Genomic DNA, 24,067 nt, shown 5'->3' on the forward strand with positions numbered 1-24,067 from the left:
CAAAGGGAACGGGTTTCTGGAAATCACGTTCACTATTGGTCTATCTTGTGGGCTTGTGTATCAGCGCTGGTGAAAATCTTCTCCTGCTCTTGCAGGGGCTCGCCGAAAATCTCACAAAAGTTGATTAAGAGGAAGCAGGAAAACTACCCAGCTATAGCGCTTAAGGAGAGGACTATTTGAAGCCTTTTCAAGTTCAGGCCCATTATCTACAAGAAGGAAGGGTAGCTTTCCAGCTTCCTCTCAATCAAATTCTGTAAGATTTTCGGCGAGCCCCTGCAAGAGCAGGCCCATTATCTACAAGAAGGAAGGGTAGTTTTCCTGCTTCCTCTCAATCAAATTTTGTGAGATTTTCGGCGAGCCCCTAAAAGAGCAGGAGAAGATTTTCACCTGCGCTGATACACACATATCGACACCAGCATAACAAGTGCGTTAGTACACGTACAGCAGAGAGCCGTAGACTCCCAGAACAAAACACCAAGGGGAAATTGTACAGACCCTTTATTATGACAGACTACAAAGAAAGGTCTTGATAAAGGTGGACCCCATTTGTACTGAACCACCGAAACGCGTCGACGCTTTTTACTTTTGTACAATTTAAGTCTCCATCACCTATGCTTATATACAAGATCAATAGTGGTAAAACATAGGTGCCAATATCTGGAAGCTTTAAATGTACTAACTGTATTTTACAATTTTTATGTTTTACAATTTTTGTCTGTCTCTTCAATTGTGCAGGTCATAATTGATTGTGTTATCATCTGTCTGTTTTTTTAATCATTCGATTAGGGAACCATGATATGTTTAGGTATGTAATTAATTGTTTTTAATTTCTTGATGCATAATAACTATGTTGTATCCTATATTTTTGTGATTGCATTAGTTTTTGATTGTATTGTGAATTTTGAGGCTATGTTTTAGCTTTATCTTGTATCAACTTCAAGGGAACAACTCCTTTTTCTGGTTAGATAACCTCACTTCCCTTGACTGTCTTAAGGGGTTCCTCTCTCTTTCTTAACAGCACAGTAGACTGCACAGAAGGGACTCGGGAGAGGTCCTCAAAGCGAGCAGTCACAGGACTCTTGTATAGAAATAGTGACATTGCTAATTCATGCCTCCATTCACGCTCTGGTATCGCCAAATAAAACCAGCCATGATGAAAAGGAAATACTGTTGTCCGGCCAGAGCCCGAGCCTGAGCCTAGGGTTGTTGAGTCGAGGCAGTGTACCTACCTGCAGTACTGAGGGTGCTTTCTTTGCCCATAAATCAAAGAAATGGGACACCTGTTTCGACCAGGCATTACCAAAGACCATAAGTTACTGTACTCTGATCTGTGAAATTTGGAATAGTTGGAGCGTGTGAATTCTTAAATACTTGTGGTAATATTTAAATACATATTTAAAATGTTGACACCCTTTAAATTCTGCATTTATTAACCGCATGCGTGCGGGCGGAATTCCGCCCGTACGCTGAGTTTTTTTAAATCGCATGTTACGTGACGAGCTGGGCTCGTCATGAGCGTGCGAGGAGGCTACCTCATGAAGAGCCCAGCTCGTCATGAGCGTGGAAGGGGTTAAAAAAGAAATAATGCATTCAAAATGCACTGCACGTACAATTAAAGTTCATTTGAAAGTCTTTATCTTTTCATGAACCAATCTTTAATGCCATGATTATGTGGATTTTCTAAAGTTAAAAATGTACTTGGGATAACAGCAATGAAACTCTTGTTTTGTCTGTCTGTTTGTGGGCTTGTTTTATGGTCTAGTGGGGCAGGTTTCACTGTTGATTCTCCGAATCTTGCAGCAAACATTGCCTGCACGATGCCGTCTCCCATGCCTTGTGAAGTACAAAGCACTTTTTTTTTTACATTTCTTTATTGGCATTTAGTCAAAAAGCACCTCCAGTTGTACATAATATTACGTGGACAGACATATACATCCCATCCTGCATACGTTAAGAATGTCCTGGAAGCAGCATCTGCCATTGTATGGAAGGTGACAGGCACAGGGGGGAGATAGGACCAACAGTAAGCACCCTGTTCCATAGGAGTAGCCAATGTGTACATCATAAACAAAAGGCTAAACAATGACTGTTGACCCCTTCTGGCAGTCGCTGGCAGCTAAGTGGAGTGGCAGGAGTACACTGCCAACACTTACACAACGTGTGTTTACAAGTTCAAAACTGCCCTATTTTCAGATTTTCACGTGGGACGCTTTCATTTTGCTATTAGATTAGGTATTGGGAGCAATTTAATTTTTATACCCTGGCCTGTTTTTTCCTGCTCCAATCGGTCCCTGTGAAAGATGTGGCGTTATGTCCAGAGCTACTAAGCAATTGAATGTTCAAGAACAACGATGTCACGTCAAAGGCTCTCCTAAACTACACTTGTCAAAAAAATATGGGTTAAGTGATTCGCTTCGTGGATGTTTTGTGAACAATGCTGTCACGCTTTCACCAGGCACACACACCACCAGATGTCAGTGCACGCTTCCACCATGCACACACACCACCAGCCTTCAGTGCATGCTTCCAGGCACACATACCACCAGCCATCAGTGCACGGTTACAGACACACACACCACCAGCTGTCAGTGCATGCTTTGCCACCAGGCACACACACCACCAGCCGTCAGTGCACGCTTTCACCAGGCATACACACCACTGGCCGTCAGTGCACACTTTCACCAGACACAGACACCATCAGTCGTCAGTGCATGCTTTCACCAGGCACAAACACCACCAGCCGTCAGAGCATGCTTTCACCAGGCACACATACACCACCAGCCATCGGTGCACGCTTTCACCAGGCACACACACACCACAAACCGCCAGTGCACGCTTTCACCAGGCACACACACACCACCAGCCGTCAGTGCATACTTTCAACAGGCCCACACCACCAGCCATCAGTGCACGCTTTCACCAGGCACATACAACACGAGCCATCAGTGCACGCTTCCACCAGGCACACACACACCACCAGCCATCAGTGCACGCTTCCACCATGAACACACACCACCTGCCGTCAGTGCAGGTATCAGAGCGCTTTAAATCAGCATGCTTATAACAAGCAAGACTAGAACTCTATATTACTGCCAACTTTGCTTAGCATAAGCAACAGCTAACCATTCACAAACAATGTTTATATACCAATTGCAAATAAAAAAATCTAAATTAATGCAAAGCATTGTCATTTACAATGCCAGTAACTCAAACTTTAATGCTGCGAGACCTATTGCATTGTAAATGCTTGTCCTTAATGTTTCTGCATGGGTTGAGAGAGAAATGTCCCTGTTTTCTACCTGATGTCAGTAAGCCCTTACTTGCTTGTGAGGTGAGAGGTCTGCACCTTGTTAGTGCTTTGTCCCTTATTTCTCTGGGAAACGTATTTTAATTGCCTGATCCTCACTGTTCATACTAGTAATTAACACACAGAGACAGTTTCTTAATTAAATATTGTTTTATTTCATCACATAAAATTGTGTTGATGTGGTTAATACCGCTGAAGCCATTGCCAAAAAAGCTGAACAGAAAAGCACACAGTCCCTCCCAAAGCAAGTATTGCTGGAAAATGTTTGAAGTCAATTTATCCCATGTCTAGAGGCAGGATGATAAAGTTTGGGCAGTAACTAAGGCCTGAATCCACTCCTACTGAATAGGGGAAGCATCAGAGTGCCTTGAACTCACCCCTGATGGAAGCGTCAGAAGGGCGCCTGATCTCTTTTCTTGTGGAAGTGATACTGGTGAACAAAATGGTCCGCACCCGTGTGTGCTGGTAAGTGGTGGAACATGCAGAAGTATTCGGGATTGTTCTAGTAACTGAATTAAATTGTTAGTATTAGAAGAGCCAGATCTCATTGTGCTGGTAACAGAAGAGAATCAGATGAATAGAACCTTTCTCTGATGTTGGTGAAGTGGTAAAAAACAAAAGTTCTGAGCTTGTTCATAGTGCTGGTGAAAGGGAGAGCAGAGAGAGGGGATGAAAAAGTGTCCGTTAGAATAAAACGGATTCTATCCTCCTATTGGGTAATATGGTGAACATCAGAAGGACACAGACTCAGTCATGGTGACGTTGAAAGATAGAGCATACCGAAGCTTGCGTCAAGTGCTGGCAAAATAAGAAGCAGGCAGAAGAACTTGAATTGAGGAGTCCATGCTGGGATAAGTGTAGGAGCACGCTAAAGGACGCGGTCTTGCTAATTCTGATTAAATAAGAGGAGAAGCATGCAAAGCGCCCTGGATTCAATCCTCATACTTGATTTGAGGAGACGTGTGAGAACAATTAGGAGATTGCTGCTTTGGAGATATATCAGCCACACAGTAGTCTTATCAAATGAGCTGTTGGTTCCTAGGGGAGACACAAAATGGAACAAATGAGATAAAACAAATGGCTTCTCACGTGGTGACAAATCATTATATCTTCATTACACAGAGACAACACCAGAAACAGACGGTTGTATGTGACAATATTGAGGTCAACAATATCGACCTACGAAAAATTACTTTGCTAACATAAGTATATATTTACTATTCTTAGTTCCACATCTGCTTACCTTGATGATTATGGGGTAGTTAATGGTGTGAATGCAGTTTATCGTCATTCAATATATTGCATGATCTATAGTGATAACCACTGAAACTGACTCACAGCACACACATGGAGCAATGTGACTAATTCCACGAACAGGGATCAAGTATCTTCTGTCTGTGATTACACTGATGGATTACCCATCACTTTTGGTATACTTTAATACACTCATAGATTAGCTGTGGAGTCTAATTAGAAACTGATCTACGTAACACACAAGTACCAATCATTCCCCACCTTCGGTGACAATTAGGGACTAGTCAACCCACTGGATATCATCTTCAAGGCCAGTCAGAAAGTAAGTGACATCACACACACACACAGAGACAAATCATCGACTGTCTGTGATCACACAGAAGGACCAATCACCCCTTGGCTGATGTAATCGCACATGGAAACCACTCGTTCTCTGTATGATGTTGCAGACAAGGGCCAACCATTCCCTGTCTCAGTCTGTGCTAATTCAATTCAGAGTTTTTGAGTTTTTGAGTTCCCTAGTGCTTGTCAATGTGACAAGAACAGGCCACACCAAGCTAAGTGCAGGGACGGGTTGTGCAATAAAGTATCTTAGTATCCCACTTCAAGTCCACTTTATGGAAGTTTACACTGCTATCTGGAAAACCCCAATGAAAGACTAACTTTAGAACAAAGCTTGACTGTCTGTTTTACTGTCTAATCTGAAACATTTCAGATGAAGGAAGGTTAAGTAGTAAAAGAGGAGTGCTCTGCTTTTCTATAACGTGGTCACTAATCTTTGGGACCGGACCCTTTCATACCTACTCAAAAATATCCAAAGGTTTGAAACTGAATACCCAAGATAACCACTTTCTTACATGGAAATTCGCTTTTAGCCCATACAAAATGGCCAAGGTTATCCAAGCCTGAAGCTCTCGGTCCCCTTTCATGCTTGCTCTCACAACCTTTGAACTATAAAGCAACTATGGCGAGGAAACACCATAAATCCATAGGTGGCAGATGCATCTCCTCAACACAGATCTTCCTCCTCAAGGGAGGGCCAGCCAGAGAGTGCCAACCCATCAATGAGAGCAACATAATGAGCCAAAGTGCTATCAGCCAACATTTACCCAAACAATACTGAAGCCTACTCAGGCTGTGACCCACCATCAGAACTAATAACTTCAACCACAGTTCCACAGATAGGAACACTAAGGAAAGCATTTATGCAGCACACTACAATATGTGGCGAAGTGTGGCTCAATGGTTAGAGCAGGCACACTTTGATGCAGAGCTCTGGCCAGGGACCAGGGTTTGATTCCCACCTCGGTGGGTCTCCGGCTCATTAATTCCCCTGACTGGATATTCTCGCCTCAGTGCCTGTTCTGATCATGGGTCCCACGCTGCAACTCTGGGCAATAGCTTGCTTAGTCTCCACAATAGCCCCAAAAGCGCTGGGATGCCTGGCTGCACCTGGGGGGTGCCCAGGAGTGGACATTTCCCAGGAAAGCCAGGAAGGGTTCCTAAGCGGTATACGGACAGCGCCGGGACACCTCCGGTGGAGGTAGCTGTGCGCTTTACAAATTCCGACATTTACATCAGCCCCACCTTGTGCACAACATCTCTACCAGAGATGTAAGTCACTCAGTAGCAGAATAAAGGCCAACCTAAACGTAGAGCAAGAATGTGCTCTCTCAGGAGAGACATGATCCTCTCATGATGCAGCAACTCTCATAAACATCCTGCTCAACCACATTTTGAAATCCTCATGAAGAACAGGTCTTGTGTCAGAGGCAGAGTTGTCTACCACTCACTCACAACACTGGTCATTGTCACTCAAGCTTTATCATACAGACTACTGCTGCTGTGAGATTTTAATCTGTGTGTGGACTTCACGTATATGACACACACACTTGAATCTGTTTAAAACTGATAGTTGTTAAGTTTCTTTCTAATGATCTCCTCCACACGTAAGGCAAGTGATACTCTGTACCTGGCCATCTCCTGAAGTACTAAGCCCTCGGTTGTATCCCTAAACGGATAACTTCTGTTATCATTATCTACAACAGCAAAATGTACCCAGGGAAGACTGAAACATGCATCTTTGATCATTCAAACTTTGCCCATCTACCACAGAATCCAATCAGATTTCATGAAGTTTTCCCTGCGTACGACACACCACCCCTTCAATCTAAACCAACCTAGACTCCCTCCTCCATGAAATACCCAGAACACTGAATATGGTGCCATCCTTACAACATGAAAACGTTGAAAAGGTGGTTAATACGTGGTTCATCTGTGGAAACTGGAAAAATGGTGGAGAAACCCCAAATGCCAACCAACAAGTAGCTCTGTAAAGCTTACAAGGTAATACCTTAGAGCAGTCCAGAAAGCAAAGAAAGCCAGTTTTGCAATCAAAATGAATTGGGTTCGAGACCAAACAGCCAAATTGTTTAAAATATTTCAGGAAGTTACCCATCCGGATGTGTTTGCCCTTGTCCTTTTAGTCCAACCTTGTCAAAATATCATGTCCTTCTTTGAGAGCAAAAAGCTCCAAGCACAGGCTAATATTTCAGAGTAGTTGCAATACCATTTTGTGCCTCAATTGATCCTCCCAACATCTAAACATTGTCTCAACCTTTGCAGTACTAAACCCAGAGCAAAAGTGCAACGCTACTAGCAAGTTGAAAACCTTCAAATTTCTAGTTGAGCCGTGTTCAGTCACTGCAATACAAGACAATGTCTCTATTCTTGAGTCAGAGGTAACAAGAAACAGGAATGCGTCACAACTAAAAGCAATGCATCCCAAACTCTCTAAATAAATAAAAAACACAATAATCACCTCAATGCTAAAGATACTGTCAGCCAGCCCGCTGGAAACAGGCAATTTCAGTCCCATCCCTGGGAAGATGAAGAATGATGGCATAACTCAACAAGTGCAAGAAGTTATATAATCAAACTCTACTCTGCATTTGGAAAAAATATATTGAGTTTTTCATAGTGGGAGACAGTAATATCGGGGGGGAATATTGTAATACAAAAATATCATTATGCAGAAATATTGTTGTCAAGATATAATTTTTTTCAGACAAGTATCATTACTAATATTGTTTTCAATAATATAGTTGTAAAGAGATCGTTTTTTAATTTTTTTTAATGTGTTTTATTTTATTTAATGTTATGGTTTGTATAATTGGTATTATTTTTTTTAAATATAGTTTGTAATTTCGATTGATTTACATTTTTTATTTAATCGTTAATGGTAATTTATAGTTTTGTAGCAGGTTGGTGGGTTTGTAGGGGGGAGTTAATTAAGTAATAATTAAATATGAATTAATAATGTTGTGGTATGTGATTGATATTGCATATTACTGATTTAATTAATTAAATTTGAGGTGTGGGTTATGATGTTTGTAGGGGCATAGGGTGGAAAGTTAATTAGGTAATAATCAATTAACACTTAATTTGTAATGTATTATCAATTATTTAATAGATTATTAATTCATTGTGAATTATTAGTAATTATGTACATTATTTAATACTGAATTATTTTAGTTATACTTTAGTTGCATGTTGCTTAGTTTGTAGGTGTATAGGGTGGGAAGTTAAGTAATTAAAAAAAATGATATACAAGTAAATCTTCAAAGGATTATAAATTATGTAATTTTGTGTAATAAATATATATATTAGTTATATTTTAGGTGTCGGTTGCTCAGTTTGTAGGGGTGTTTGGTGAGATGGTAAGTAATTATTAATTGGCAATTCATTAATAATTGTTAAGTAGTTATTTCATTGATTATCAATCATCTAAATTGTGTTATACCTATTTCTTTTTAGTTCTATTTTAGGTGTAGGTTTCTAGGCTTTGGCGGGATATCGGTTGGAAAGTTAATTAAATAATAACTAACTCATCATTATTGTTAAATTGAAAAGTAATTGTTACATTGTTTATTAATTTAGTAAATTAGTGAACTGTTTTTAAATATATATATATATATAATGTTAAGTAATAATGTTTATAGTAAGAGTTTTATATTTGTTTCTAAATAAGGGTATGCAAATATGTAATGTGTTTGAAGTGAAGCAGTTTACCTACAGTTGCTTAAATTGGAGTGGGAATATTAAATCGTACTCCTCTGAAGTCTATGTTTTCCCTACTGTTGCACAGACTGGAGTGGCAATAATAAATATGCCTCTCTGAAGGCCACCGCTTGCCATACTGTTGCACAGTCTGGAGTAGGAATAGGGAATGTAACCGATCCGAAATCCAACGCTTTCCTTACTGTTGCACATACTGGAGTGGCAATAGTAAATCTTACTGCTCTGAAGTCAAACAGTTTCCCCACTTTTGCTTAGACTGGAGTGACAATAGTAATTTTAACCCCTCCAAACTTCAGTGCTTTCCCTTTTATTGCTCAGACTAGAGTGGCAGTAGTAGGTTCTTCCCCTTCAAAGTCCAACACTTTTCCTACTGTTGCATGGACTGGAGTGGCAATAATAAATTATGTCTCTCCAAAGGCCAACGCTTGCCTTACTGTTGCACAGACTTGAGCGTGAATAGTAAATTTAAACCCTTCGATGTCCAATGCTTTCCCTACTGTTCCTCAAACTAGAGCGGGAATAGTAAATTTAGCCCCTCCGAGTCCAACACTTCCCCTACTGTTGTACTGTTTGGAGTGTGAATAATATATTTAACCATTCTGAAGTTCTACAATTTCTCTACTGTTGCATAAACCTGGAGTGGGAATAGTATATGTATTATTCCCAGGCTCAAATACATTTCCTAATATTGTTTAAATATATTTATTATTAATATTCTAATTTTATAGCATTTGTTTATATTTCAATTTGTTTCTAAATGTTTATAATATTGTTTGTAAATGGATTTTTCTGTTTGTTTTAACTTTTATTTTAGTAATTTATATAATGTTTGTAACTGAATTCTTAAATTTCATGCAAAAAATATATGTAAATATATAAGATGTACTTTTTATAATAGTACATAAAAATACATTTATGCAAAATATATATTTTTAGTAATTGTGCTGTATAGGTTTGTGTATGTATATATATCTATACTACTATTATAAAGAGAGAACAGAAACCTTTTGGCAAGGTAAACTCGGGAACCACGGCGCCAATCCACACACCCAATACATTGTTGGAATCCTCAGGGTGTGTAGATGGACATAGGCGACATAAAATAAAAATAAAACGTAAATTAAAAAAAAAAATTAAAAACAAAGTAGTCCCCTAAAACTAGCGCCGGCCGCAACGTAGTGCTGACCGCGACCTAGACGTGTGTGATGATGACAGGCGGGGAGGAGCGGTGACGGGCAGCGAGGAGTGGCGGTGAAGTCCCAAGCGCAGGGAGGAGCGGCGGCTCAGGTAAGGCAAAGGCGAGACGGGAGGCGGGAGGCGGTCTGGGCAATGTCGGGGCGGGCGGGGGCCCAGGCGGGAGTGCACAGAAGCCTAAAAGAGGAGTGGCGGAGGAGCGGAGGCTCAGGTAAGGCGAGGCGGGAGGCGGGAGGGAGGCGGGAGGGAGGCGGGCGGGAGGCAGTCTGGGCAATGTCGGGGCGGGCGGGGGCCCAGGCGGGAGTGCACAGAAGCCTAAAATGCTGCCCCCAGCCCCCTTCTGCCCCGGGCAACGCCGGGGCGGGCTGCTAGTATGTATATATATATATATATATATATATATATAGATATATATATAGATATATATAAATACATATGCATATATACATATATATAGTAATTTAATCAGCAAAATTTCTTCTTCCAGAAATAACTGCGCAGGACACTCCAAGGTGCTTAATTTTGTTTAATGCAAAAACTGAAGCTTCCTACCGACACGTTTTGCCAATTACTTCTTGGTCACGGTGAAGCAAGCATTGTTCAACTTCCATTTACATACAGACGTGAGTCCCTTACTCACTTTGCCACTGGATTCAAGCTAGCCTGGCTGATGAAGGCTGAAATGCCAGAAACCGGTCCCAGGGTGCTTGTTTCCAGTCCAGGGAAGACATGGCTTTGGCAGTTCGGGCTGGACTGTTCCCATGAGGCACAGGGTCAGACTGATTTGCATATGGCCATGTCTGAACTGGGATGGCAGAGTGAGCTAAAGAATGGTGATGGATTAAACCCAGATCATTTGACATGATTAGACACAAACTTTTGTTGGATCAACTTAACCCAGTGTTGGTTAAAATACCAAATTTTACTTTATGCTGCTGAGGAGGATTCTTCCCCAGATTTAACTGTTACACCGCACTGAATTGATAAGGTCCTTGGGACTCTCAAAATGCTATTACTGTAACACCGTACAATCAAGCACCCCAAAGATGAAACTTCGAAACTACAAAATCTGCAAAACTGAGGAAATCAGCTCAGCTCACTCAGATTTTTAAAGCCCTGCATTGTATCCCAATTGCCAAGAGGATAAAGTTCAAACGCCTGTGCTCTGTTTTAAACTCCCAGGGCAGTTTATGACCCAAACTAAATTCAAACCTTATTTGCTAACTATACAAGTAGCTGAAGACTAAGATGAAATTATGCAAACATGCACACATAAATCAGATCAAACAGCATATCCCACAGAGGCCGGGCGATTGGGATGTTGGGAGCTCAACCTTGGAACACCATGTGCCCAGATCTGAGACATCAATCAAACTTTGCAATCAATATTCATGATCAAATTTTAGATGAGCCTCCTCTACTTAGAGGTCTTCCCATCTCACCAGGCCCTAGTGAGTGCAGCTCATCCCCATGAAGGTTACACCTGAACACTGGTGTTTTATGTTTATGTTTATGGGCTTTGTAAAGCGCGTGACTACACTTAGGCATCTCAGCGCTGCATGAATCAAGGTAAAGGGGGTGAGCGCTTAGTCTTGTGGAAAGAGCCATGTCTTAAGTTTTTTCCTGAACAGTACTTTGTTTTGATTGAGTCGAAGGTCTGGATCTAGACTGTTCCAGAGCATAGGTATCTAATGGATGAAAGACCTTCCACCCCATATGGCTCTTTTTATTGTGGTATCTTTCATGAGAAATTTTGAGCTCGACCTAAGCTGTTGGTTGGGTGTATAGTAGGCGACCAGGTTTTGAATAAGTGCCGGACCCCTTCCGTGCATGGCACGATGAGCCAGGTTAAGGGACTTGAATTTGATTCTGGCTTGAACTGGGAGCCAATGCAGTTCCTTCAATCTTGTTTTAACTGATTGGCATCTAGGTATGTTCAGTAATAGTCGTGCTGCTGCGTTCTGAACAGTTTGTAGACAGTTTGTTACGTATGTGGGAGAACCAAGAAAGAGGGAGTTTCCGTAGTCCAGCCTCGAAATCACCAGGGCCTGGACTACTGTTTTGCTCATGTCTTTTCTGCTCATTTTTCTGCCTTCTGTTTTGTCTTGTTTGCTTGTTTTTTGCCCTCTGTTTTGCCTTTTCTGCTCTTTTTTCTTCCCTCTGTTTTGCCCTCTTCTGTGCTGTTTTGTTTCTTGCCCTCTGTTTTGTCTTTCTGCTCGTTTTTCTTCCCTCTGTTTTGCCCTCTTCTGCTCTGTTTTGCTTTTGCTGGATGCTTTTTTTGCCCGTTTTGCCTTTTCTGCTAGTTTTTCTGTCCTCTTTTTTTTACCTTTTTCTGCCCTCGTTTGCCTTTCCTGCTCGTTTTTCTGGCCACAGTTTTGCCTTTTCTGCTCGTTTTTATACCCTCAATTTTGCCTCTGCTGCTCGTTTTTATACTCTCCATTTTGCCTCTTCTGATCACTTTTCTGCCCTCTATGTTGCATTTTCTGCCCCTTGTTTTGTCTTTTCTGCTTGCTCATTTGTCTGCCCTTTGTTTTGCCTTTCTCTGATTGTTTCTTCCCTTTTCCTGCTGTTTCCTCAAGACCTGGCTTTTCTACGGAGATCTTGCACCACAGCGCCCAGATACCACCGGGGCTGACAGTGCTGCGCTCTACAAATGATGATTGACTGAAAACTGTGCATGAGAAATCAGCTTCTCTTTGAAAGTGGATTAGTTTACTCATGGAATGTTTTGTACAGATGCACATGTGCTTCAAAGAGACTTCCTGTCAAACGGCAGTGCACTTCAAAACAAATAACTAAATGAATAAGTCATGTGTTGGCCAATACCAGTAATGTGAAATCGGCAAAGTCGCCCAGGATAAATAAATTCCATTATTACCACACTTTTTGAAAGATATTGTTCAAGTCTGTCTGATCTTTCCTGCACAGAAAGATATTGTTAGGAGCTGGTGGCCCACATTTCTCACCATCATCCCTTTTCCCTGTATAAAGGAGATTATCAGGTGGAGGAAGTCTTCGTCACTCCTGTCTGGAGCCGGCCTGCCTCTTAATGCCTTCATCCTATTGGCTACTATAGGGTCATTGAAAGGGTTTACAACTAGGTTAAGTTTGGTGTTAAATTATCGCTTCCCATGATACTCTTTCAATATGCCATTCCAGTCTGTGGCCATACAATGGCCACAGCACACAATCTTGTTAGTATGTCGTCGCTTCGTTTTTCACAAATCAGTCACTATCATGGGCGTCATTTAGGGGTCACTGCTACGACACCTGGCATGCCCCATGTGACCCCTTGCACTGTCGTTGTGACGCCTAGTATCAGCTGTGGCAGGAACAGAAGCAGCTTGTCCTTATGGATGTCGGTGGGGGCTTCACTCACCTAATTTTTGTCGATTTTTTATTATACTCATAGTGAATATTACATTATTCGCTAATAGTTTAATAAAAAATGGCGTACAAATAGCTGGAATATGACTTTCCCTGGCAGCTGATGTAAGTAAAAAAAAATATTTTAATTGTATGTATGTTGTCACTTGCTTGTGGAGGTGATCTGGGGCCGGTCTCTCTGTCCTATCGCTTGTGGAGGTGATCTTGGTATGGTCTATCTGCCCTATGTTATGTTATGTTAAGTTAAGAATACTTATAAAGCGCTCGTACACCATACGGTTTCATGGTGCTGAGGTCCAGGGAGGACTGCTGCTAAGTGATTTATTCGATCACTGTCAATTGTGATGCCAAGGCTTTTAATAGATCTAGACGGAAGATTGGGGTTTCCCAACTTAAGAGGGGACCTGCGACCGGTCTCTCTGACCATCACCTGTTTATTGAGGTGATCTGGGGCTGGTCTCTCTGCCCATCACCTGCTTATTGAGGTGATCTGGGGCTGGTCTCTCTGCCCTATTACTTGCCTGTAAAGGTAATCTAGGACTGCTCTCTCTGCTCATCACCTGCTTATTGAGGTGATCCGGTCTCGTAGAAACATGGATAATGACCAGGGCACCATGTTAAAGTTGGTTTCAATCTTTTCTGAAAGAACGTATCAGACCCTATCCCTCCCTTCCTCCCTACATCTAAAGCACAGGTACTGTGTGGAGAACCACAGAGTGCATCCCTGTACCCTATTCCGTTCAGTATGTACATCCATCTTCTGTTGAGCTTGAGGTACCACACTTCTCTTTAACAGGTTAGATGAGCAAATTCCAGCTTCTGCATTGAAGCTGACAGACTCTCTGGATGGAGTGTCTCTATAGATCAGGCATAACTTTCTGCAACTAAGTGTGAGCAAGACAAAGCTGCTTGTCATAGGAAAGAACACTGAACACTTGGACTCAAGCCTATGGACCCGTTTCGAAGCCAGACCTACACCTGCAACTAGCCTTAAGCCCTTCGTGGGTATATTCAATTTGGTGATATCCCCGACAATGCAAGTTCATTCTAGGGTGAGATCTTGTCATTGGTTGTTATGCTTGTTAATAAACATCTTGACTTTCTTACCAAAAACACACCCTGCCTCCTCAGTGCCCTCATGCATTCACTCCGGATTGGATTATTGCCATAGCCTATGTCTGCTACTTAGTGATTTTACACCAATAGGTTCGGACGTTTGCTGTGAGGGTGACTATTACTTTGTTAATCCACCGCTCTCAGGCAGATATGTGTTAAGGTGGATATGTTTTAATGTGTTTAAAGCCCAGCTTCATATTCTGTCCATATGATCAGTAGGTGCTGGAAGTTTTCTAATGTTCTTTTCAAAATGATTCTGGTATCGATTATTTATATATTTGGTGATTTACAAATATATAAATAATTAAGTTTAGCCAAAATGTCCCCTAACCTTTCACAATGTAGCTAGGTCAATACATAGAGAATATTGGACCTTAGAAAGATTGCGTGAAATAAATCTTATATCCTCTGACGCATATTGGAATTCTCTCCCCCCAAACAGGGACTTCTATCATAAGTCATGAGAAAAATCCAACCATACTTGTAAGAAATCTTGCACAATAACATACCACTGGATTTCTCCACGGCTTTATTGGGTATCTTTGCAATGGACTCCTTGCCACCTTTAAACCTACCAGACATACCTTTTGCAGTCATCCTCCTTTCTCAGGGTATAACATCGATACTGGGCAAATGGAAGGGTTATGACTGTCTATCCATAACACCTGGTGGTATTGGATCTACTTATTTCATGTGGCAGACTGCATCATTTCTAATGAAACATGATCTGGAGGAGCATAAAACCTTTGCAGAGTAAGTTAGATCTATACTTGGTAAAACCATCTTCAACGAGGTAATAAGGTACATGACAACTGTGTATCTTCTTATTCAGTGATACCTACCTACCCTCTGTAATTTTATCAAGACTTTTAAAATTACACAAAGATGCCACATTCATTCCATTGCATTTTCTTGTTTCGTCCATTAAATGGCTCAGGCTCTAGCAAAAGTATCACTTAAGTTTGATTTGATGCCTACTGTTCCTACTGCCTCTAAAACCTTTGTTGGTCTCTTGACTTTCATGCAACCTCTGTAGGAGCTCTGTACTGTATCTCTGTACTACAACCCAGCATGCTGTTTATTTCTTTTTATTTGTCTTTACTTAGATTGAATAAATATTTACTGCATTTCAGAAGTCTCCTAATGCTTCCTTTCGATTACATTTATACAAATTAATTCTCTATATGCTAACACTACTAATAAAACTACTAGAACTTCATCATCACGATACTTAATACTATGTATTTGTGGACAAACCTTTTAGTAACTCGTTACTAAATGTGTCAGTACCTTGTTTACATTTCCGTTCTGTTACGTCTTTTTTATATAAAAATCAATAAAAAAGTCTGAAATTAGAAACAAAATAGATAAAAAACAATAAATAAATCGGAGGCTTTTTTGTCTCTGCCAATTCCCTGGGTCAGCTCGCACTTACCCATCATAGGCTAGTGGAGGTGATCTCATTACCCGCTTGTAGAAAGGACACTAGTTTTGGAAGAAGTTCTGTTCTCTCTTTCTCTCGCTGGCTCATCCTCTCTTGCTCTTTCATTTTAGTTCTTTCTCAATCACACTTTCTCATTCGGTCTTCCTTTCTCTCTTTCTATTTCTCTCTATGTCATCTTGTATTCCTCCCTTCTTCTCTTTCTATTTCTCTTTCTATTTTTTTTGTACTCTCTTTCTTTCTTTTAGTTTACCTTTTTATGGAAGTGGCCATTAGTCAGTGATGAACTTCACTCTTGGTCTTGTTCGAGGAGCCCCAAAATAACACGGCATAGCCCTTCTTCAGGGAGTCCGGGGGCCTGGACACCATCACCCACTGGTCTGAGGAAAACAACATCAGGTTACAAATGACAGGGTAGTGTCCTCATGGCGGTGTAGTGACATCTCACCAGAGTATAATTTCCTTTGGTTACTACTTACTAGTATGCAGTGCTTGATATCTAGGGCGCCAGTGATATAACAATCAAAATAACTTTTCATAAAATTAGGACGCGCTGTCAGGTTTTATTATCAACAACTTTAATGATATTCGCTTTCCCGACCTCAGAAGGATGGAAGGCTGAGTTTGTCTTGCCGGGATTCGAGCCTGTTAGCTTCACGTTGCTGCATGTTGGCAGTAAGCATTAAAACACAAAGCCATTTTAATATACGAGTAGCTTCCTGTATGTTTTCAGCGACATTTCCTGGGGAGAAAGTGGTGTTTGTGGAGCTCAGTGTACCCCTTCATTGGCTGTAGGCCTGCATTGTGTTCTCCCCAGGACTTCCTATCCCATGAGAGTAGCGTATAGCACCGTTTGTAGCTGAGAGTTTTTGATGTCTTCTCTAGTGACCACAGGGATGTATTTTTGTTTAGCGCTCTTGGCTGTAGGTCTCCAACCTGGCTATTTAGTACTGTAAAAGGAGCAGAAGGTGAAACCTTGTGACTATAAGTATACAGGACCTGATTCACGTAAGGCCTCCGCACTCGTGGCTTTAAGTATAAAGGACCTGATTCACAAAAGGCCTCCGCACTCGTGTCTATAAGTATACAGGACCTGATTCACAAAGGGCCTCTAAACTCGTGGCTATAAGTATACAGGACCTGATTCACAAAGGGCCTCCGCACTCGTGGCTATAAGTATAAAGGACCTGATTCACAAAAGGCCTCCGCACTCGTGTCTATAAGTATACAGGACCTGATTCACAAAGGGCCTCTAAACTCGTGGCTATAAGTATACAGGACCTGATTCACAAAGGGCCTCTGCACTCGTGGCTATAAGTATACAGGACCTGTTCTCAAAGGGCCTCTGAACTTATGGCTATAAGTATACAGGACCTGATTCACAAAGGGCCTCTGAACTTGTGGCTATAAGTATACAGGACCTGATTCACAAAGGGCCTCTGCACTCGTGGCTATAAGTATACAGGACCTGTTCTCAAAGGGCCTCTGAACTTGTGGCTATAAGTATACAGAACCTGATTCACAAAGGGCATCTGCACTCGTGGCTATAAGTATACTGTGTTTTGTATTCAGGCATCTTGTGTTGTTAGGAGAGATTGAATTGTTAAATTATGGCTAAAAGTTCACAGTGACTCATGTTTAGACATCTGAGAAAAGAGAATCATCGAATACAAACTTTACATAAATGAATAAAGACAAGCAAAGTCCACTATATAAACCAGTCTGTGGGGGAATTAAAGCCGGACAAAGAACTGCTGTGGTCCTCATAAAGTAATAAACAAGATGCTTAAACACAGTTCACAACAAATTCAAACAACACTAGCAAAACTGTAACACCTAGGGCTCTCTTCAGACACGTGGCTCTCAAGCAGTGGTCAGTGGTGCTGGAACAATTTTCAGATTGGGGGCACTGCCTTCAATGCTACATCACTGATCTCATAGGTGTTATATGAAAAATCCAAGCATCACACAAAGAACAAGTGTTGCAAACAAGCCACACCCATTCTTTAGGCAAGTGGTAAGAGTGCAGTATGTACCCGGTGTTGCATTCAGGAGCACACTGTCACAAGTATATTAATACAGCTTGGTATGGTGTTACATTGTCATTTACAAACAACACATTTTCCATTGAAATTAGCATTACACTGGCACAAACAACCAGTTTTGCTGATAACATTATATAGCGCACAATCAATGTGTGAAAATTGGGTTTAAGAGAATACTTGTCATTTGCTTAACAGCAAGGAAAGTGTCTTGATTTGTTTGGATCCTATTCCAATCTTTGTTTCCATCACACTCCAGAATTAAACAACAAAGAATTTCATTTGTGCTTTCCTAACTGTTTATTTATTTTGAAATATTTGTACAGTTCATTTCTAGGTATTTAGAATTTGTTGTGTGTTTGTAGAACACAAACCCCTGCAGACTTTACTTTAACACCAAAAATATTGTCACTTTACAAAATCGTCACCCTTTGCAGTAAGAGAAAGAAAAGTTAATACCAGTGTTCATGTTAAAAGAATAAGCAGCAATTTATCAGAAGATTAGACTGACATTAGGACTTTGTATTTGATTGCCCATTAAGGATATAAAACCCAATTTTAAGGTAATCTTCCATGCTCGTTCATTTTCAGAGCATCAGCATGGTTATTTTGGGGGATGCTACAGCATCCCCCACACCTCTTCTTCCAGCGCCTAGGAGAGTGTTCTGTCCTATCTACAAACATTGTGAAATCTCAAATAACTACAGAAAATCTGTGTAAAATAGTAATAAAAGTCAACTTTTCTGCAGTCTTATGAATCAAGGAAGCGGAGGGTCCACCTGGATAATAACATTTTACATAGGCGCTACATAGGTCTGCTTCCAAAATGCCAACCACAAGCCACATCTTCACATTTTATCCTCATTCACAGCAACACATTACAGCAACATTAGAGATTCACTCACAGAGAATCGGACTGTTTGCAACCATAAAAGCTTTTAGTGCATCGGGCTCGAAGAAATGCTGTTTCTCCAACAACACTCAACTTGCATGGGGAGTACCTTTGCCCCGAGTGTTGCAGGGTTGTATGTACACCACCCTGAGATACACAAAATTCTCAATAACACCAACCCCTTTCTCTATCATATAAAAACGTGGAATAGATACATCGACGACATCCTGGTAATCTGGGATGGTGATGAGTCCACAGCTGAGGAGTTCATAATATGGCTCAATACACAGAACACCTTCCTGAAGTTCACCCACACAATGAGCAGGACGGAACTAGTTTTTCTGGATCTTAACATCATTGCAGAAAAAGGGATCCTAAAGACCAATACTCACAAAAAACCGACAGCAAAGAACTGATTACTACTTTAAGACAGTTTTCATCCCAGACACCTAAAAGAAAACATACCATTTGGACATTTTTTAAGAGTCAGGAGAAACTGTACAGAACTCAATGATTACAGGACACAGTCATAAAAATGGACACAGAAATTGCTAGCAAGGAGCTACCCCAACCGAATAGTTTCAAAAGCAAAAAATCACGCATTCAACATTCTTAGGGACAATCTACTTGAACCCCGCCCACACCAGGCAAGCAAGAAGAAACAAGGCCGATCTGCATTACGACATATAACATAGCTTCAGCCGGGTCTCAAAAATCATAGGGAAACACTGGCGTATTCTGAACAGCTGTAATTTGAACATACCAAAGCCTATATTCTCTCACAGAAAAGGAAAAAGCCTGAGGGTAGGCTAGTACATACCTGCCCAACTCACTAATACGAGACCAGTGAGCCAATCTATTTCTGCAACATCACCAATGGGCCACTATCCCTGCGGGAATTGCGGTGTTTGCCATCTCACTAAGATCACCAAGACTATGTTTTTCAACAATGGAATGCAACAATGCAACTTGACAAATTGCAACACTGCAGGGGTAGTCTATCTCATTACTTGCCCATCCAATTTGCATAATGTGGGCATGACCACTCGCAAAATCAGCATCAGAATATGTGAGCACCGTAGCAATGTCCGATGCCAACGCATCACAACAAAGATGTCATCCCATTTTCTTGAACTGAAACATACACCCTGAGATTTGAAATGGGTGATTCTTGAACACATCAAGAACACAGACAACTGTGAGCAATGCCTTCTGGAAAAGGAGCAGAGATGGGTCTTCAAACTCAGAGCAGATTCCCTGGGTCTTAATGACAATATCCATTGGGGTCTTATTCTTTGATTTTCCAACAGCGCGGTTGAAATAAGGACCCAGAGACACACAAAGCTAAGATGCAGTCTCAGGGAATCGATTTAGGCATGTAAGCAGAGGGCGGCCTTGACGAAGTAAGTAGAAAGGAGGGTCTTACGTGGTATATCACCTGGTAGCCACGAGCGAAGGTACTCAATCGACTACCTTAGATGTTTTTTCTTTAGTCCCGCGTTGATTACTCTCTCCTGACGATACAATCTTTCATTTTTTCCTTCACTTAGGGTTTGACTACAGGCCCCTCCTCTCTGGCAAAGACCATGACGCACTAGTACAGCGTCAAAAATGTATGTAATAAGATGTTTGTGTGTTCGTGATTGTCTTGTTTTGCCTCATGATGCCTCCCCACAATGGTGGAGATTTTTTACACAACAACTGAGTTAAAGCTACGAAGAAGGGCATTTATTGCTTTTTCATGTACAGAGTGATCACTGTTCTACAGTTTTAATAAGCACCCTCACATTTGGGTGTTTCATATTTGTGTTCATTTGCATTGAGTAGGTTTGTCAGTCAAGGCTAATGAGCCGTTTTGTTTTTATTGTGTCCTTATTAGAGGATTCTGAGGAGTGGTACCATTGGGATTAGATTCCCGATTGGTCCTGAAGAAGAGCCAATAGGGGAACGGCTCGAAACATGTTGACCGATCATTTCTGGAGAGAACAGATTCATTATAGTCCTCGCCTTCAGTCACAACCCCTGGTTTTAACCTTACCAGCTAGGGGCGGGAATAAAACAATAGTCCTACTAGTCAGGTATTTTAAACTTCTACTCCCCTCCACCTCACATTCTTTATCATAGACTACATCTATAAGTGCTCCCTTGTAACAGTTGGGTCTTAGCATGCCTCAATCTGTAGAGGATTGGGATGAACCCCAAAGATAAAGCATACCACCAAGGGGATTCACTGTATCTGATACACGCTCCCCTGGGCAGGTTTCCTTTCCGAAATCTTTCGATTTCTTTTGGAAAACCTATTACTCCCCCCTTTTTTTGCTGAGACAATATTAAATAATCCAATCATTACATAGGGTATAGAGTTACATTATCTGAAGAAGTATGTGCCTTAAAGAAGCCATGAACATTGGGGCATAGTATAAATTGCAGTAGTGACAACATTTGAGCAGCAGCATGTCGACTAATGGCAAATTCCATATGTAAAAGTTGGGCAGTCAATCTCAGGGCAATAATCATTTGTGAAACTAAACCATCAAGGTTAGAAGTGAGGACAAGAGGTAAGCTAAGAATTCTTTGAAGGAGAAGGGCTTTCAGCTCCGATTTACAAAAAGCCTTCGAAATGTTGGTGCGTAGGATACAGAGTTAAGGAGTTCCACATTCTGACAGTGCTTCCTGAGAAGGATTATACCATGAGTCGTTCTTTTTTAAAGTTCAGTGGTTCAAGCAACACTGCTTTGGCGTTTTGATGGTCTATTGTCCCCAGTTCAGCTGGAATCTGTCTAGCAGTTAATATGGAGTGGATGTGGGTAGGGCTTTGTCAATGATACAAGCCGTCTTGTATATAGCTCTGGCTTTAATGGACAGCCAGCGAAAGTGAACAGAATTGGTGAGATATGATCATTCATTTTGGCCCCATAGATGAAACGTGCTGCTGAATGTAGGATTGATTTGAAAGGCATGAGATGAGTTTTGGGGAGATCAGTTAAGAGAGAGTTACAGTAGTCAATTCTAGAGGGCATTAATGATTAAACAAGAGTTTTTAGATCTTGCTCTGGAAGGTAGCGGCAAATTCCCCAGAGAAGACGCAATTTACATTGCACATTTCTGGCCGGGGTTCTGATTTCCAAATGTAAGTTGAGCCACTTATCTAGCATGACTAGTCAGGATGTGGCACTGTCTACAATGGTGGGTCTGCTGTTTAGCATGCTGAGTGTGTCCATTCAGGGTTTTATACGAGGTTGTGATTTCGATGAGGAAATGAGGAGAAATTCAGGTTTGGAAGGATTTAGTTTTAAGTGATGTGAAGTCATCCCATCTCCAACAGTGATTAGAGTGTTGCTGAGGTGCGAGATGCCATTTGGGGAGGAGACCTGCAAGTACAGTGGGTGTCATCTGCATATTGATGATACAAGATCCCTGATTTTCCTAGTAAGAGTCCAAGGGCTCGATATAATGGTTTGTTATGGGTCACAGCCAGGATAGATCCCTGAGGGACCCCGTGATCTACAAGATCTAAGAAGGAGACACAAGCCTCTTCTACAGTCAAATGTTGGACCCCAGTAATTCCAGGAGGTAAACGATGCAGGAAAGATGATTGATCAAGTAGGAAGCAGTACCACAACCAGGAGGGGTACAGTGCACCAGGGTTGATTTAACTAGCGGAAGGTAGCTCCACCACCATGAGGGGAATATTTCAGCAGGGGTGAGTTAACCAGTGGGAGGCAGACGCAGCACTAATATCAAGAGAGGAATGGTGCAGGATGGATGATTTAACCAATACCACCACCATGAGGTGAACTGTGCAGCAGGGTTGAATTAACCAGCGGGAAGCAGCGCCAGCCACCACTAGGAGGGGAACAATGAAGGATTTATGGTATGAAAAAGAGGGAAGTAGCACTACCACCAGGAGGTGAAGGTGCAGTGGGGACGATTTAACCAGAAGCAAGCATAGCTACCACCAGGATGAGAATGGTGCAGCAGGGATGATTTCACCAACAGAAAGCTGTGCCACCATCAGGAGGGCGATGGTGCAGCAGGGGTGAGTTAACTAGCAGAATGCTGTGCCAACAACTGGAGGGCATAGGTGCAGCAGGGATGAGTTAACCAGTGAGAAACAGCAGCACCACCACAAGAGGAACAGTGTAGGATTGTTGATTTATCCAGCAGGAAGCACTGCATCCAGCAGGAAGGGAATGAGTCAGGATGGATATTTTAACCAGTGAAAAGCACCACCACCACCAGGAGGGGAACGGTGCAGCAGTATCGATTTAACTAGCAGGAAATAGAGCTGTAAAATGTTTCTGGGGGAAGGAGCTACGCTAGCAACCAAGATGGCTGCTTAGGCTCCCGACTCCGCCGGCCTCCGTCCCCCGCCAGATGATCCTGCTACTAATCCTGAATTTACACCCTGCCTCCGGGCGTGTGAACTGCTGTGCTGTACTTTGGAGCGATCCTGGGACTTTTACCAGCTTGGTGGACGGAGTTATGTCGAGTTTCAGTTTGGGGCCTACACCAGCTTGTGAGCCGGGGACTCGAGTACTGGCCCAGCCGGGTTCCAGTTGAATAACATCGGCCGTGGGTGACCGACAGGGTCTGGTCCTTGGACGTGGAGAACTTTCTAAGCCTGATTTTGACGGCGGTTGTTGCTCTGGCCTAAAAATCGACGGAGGGTTGATGAGGCACAATTGTGGCTGTGGGTGGAGGTCCCTGACCCGGAGACCCGGTTCGCCGCCGCCGGAGTTCGCTGAGTCGGGGTCTCCGCTCGCGGTAGCGGAGCGTGGATTGTGATCTTTGTACGCCTTGAGTCTCCCTCCGTGGCAGTCCGTCCCAATTTTGCCGGTTTCCCCGGGGAAGTTCGGTGCCCCTGGGGGACGCGATAATGGTCGACTCGGAACGAAATGTGGTGGGACGGACTGATTCTGTACCGTTGATGCGGACTGTACTGGCAGCTATCGGGGCACTACATTGCCATGTGGAGTTTATTGTCCAGAAAATGATAGCGGTCACATATAGACATGGGCATGAGGGACCGGACCCTGATCCGTTGCAATATCTTGATCGGTCTATACCACCCACGGAGGTCCTTGTAACAGCAGTGGGCCCTTTGCCACGAGGGGCGGCGGAGCTTCATGGCAATGTGATGGCCGACGACCGTGTACTCGGTGTTCTCTATGGATTGCCAAGCCCTCCATCATTGCCTACTGTGTGGATTACTTGGTGCTTCCTTTCCGGATACTCTTGGTGGGAACTGTCTATGGCATCAAACAGCGTTTTTCCCCTCTCTGACACCTTCATTACGATCGCAGAGACAACGGCGCTGGGAGCTCATCGCAGTGAGGGACATCGTTGATGTC

At 42.2% G+C, this 24,067-nt stretch overlaps 1 protein-coding gene across 1 annotated transcript in view; it reads right to left on the minus strand.

The window, feature by feature from the left end:
* Positions 1-3,438: 3,438 nt before the first annotated feature.
* LOC144767572 (uncharacterized) overlaps positions 3,439-24,067 on the minus strand; it is an 82,290-nt gene continuing 61,661 nt past the window's right edge. Inside the window, exons 5-6 of the mRNA XM_078650992.1 lie at positions 16,033-16,159; positions 3,439-4,345 (exon numbers count right to left, since the gene is read on the minus strand). Coding sequence (XP_078507118.1) covers positions 16,069-16,159 — 91 coding nt within the window. The 3' untranslated portion in view covers positions 3,439-4,345; positions 16,033-16,068. The remainder of the gene's footprint in view (positions 4,346-16,032; positions 16,160-24,067) is intronic.

Source organism: Lissotriton helveticus, chromosome 7 (assembly GCF_964261635.1).
Source record: "Lissotriton helveticus chromosome 7, aLisHel1.1, whole genome shotgun sequence".
Taxonomy (NCBI): domain Eukaryota; kingdom Metazoa; phylum Chordata; class Amphibia; order Caudata; family Salamandridae; genus Lissotriton; species Lissotriton helveticus.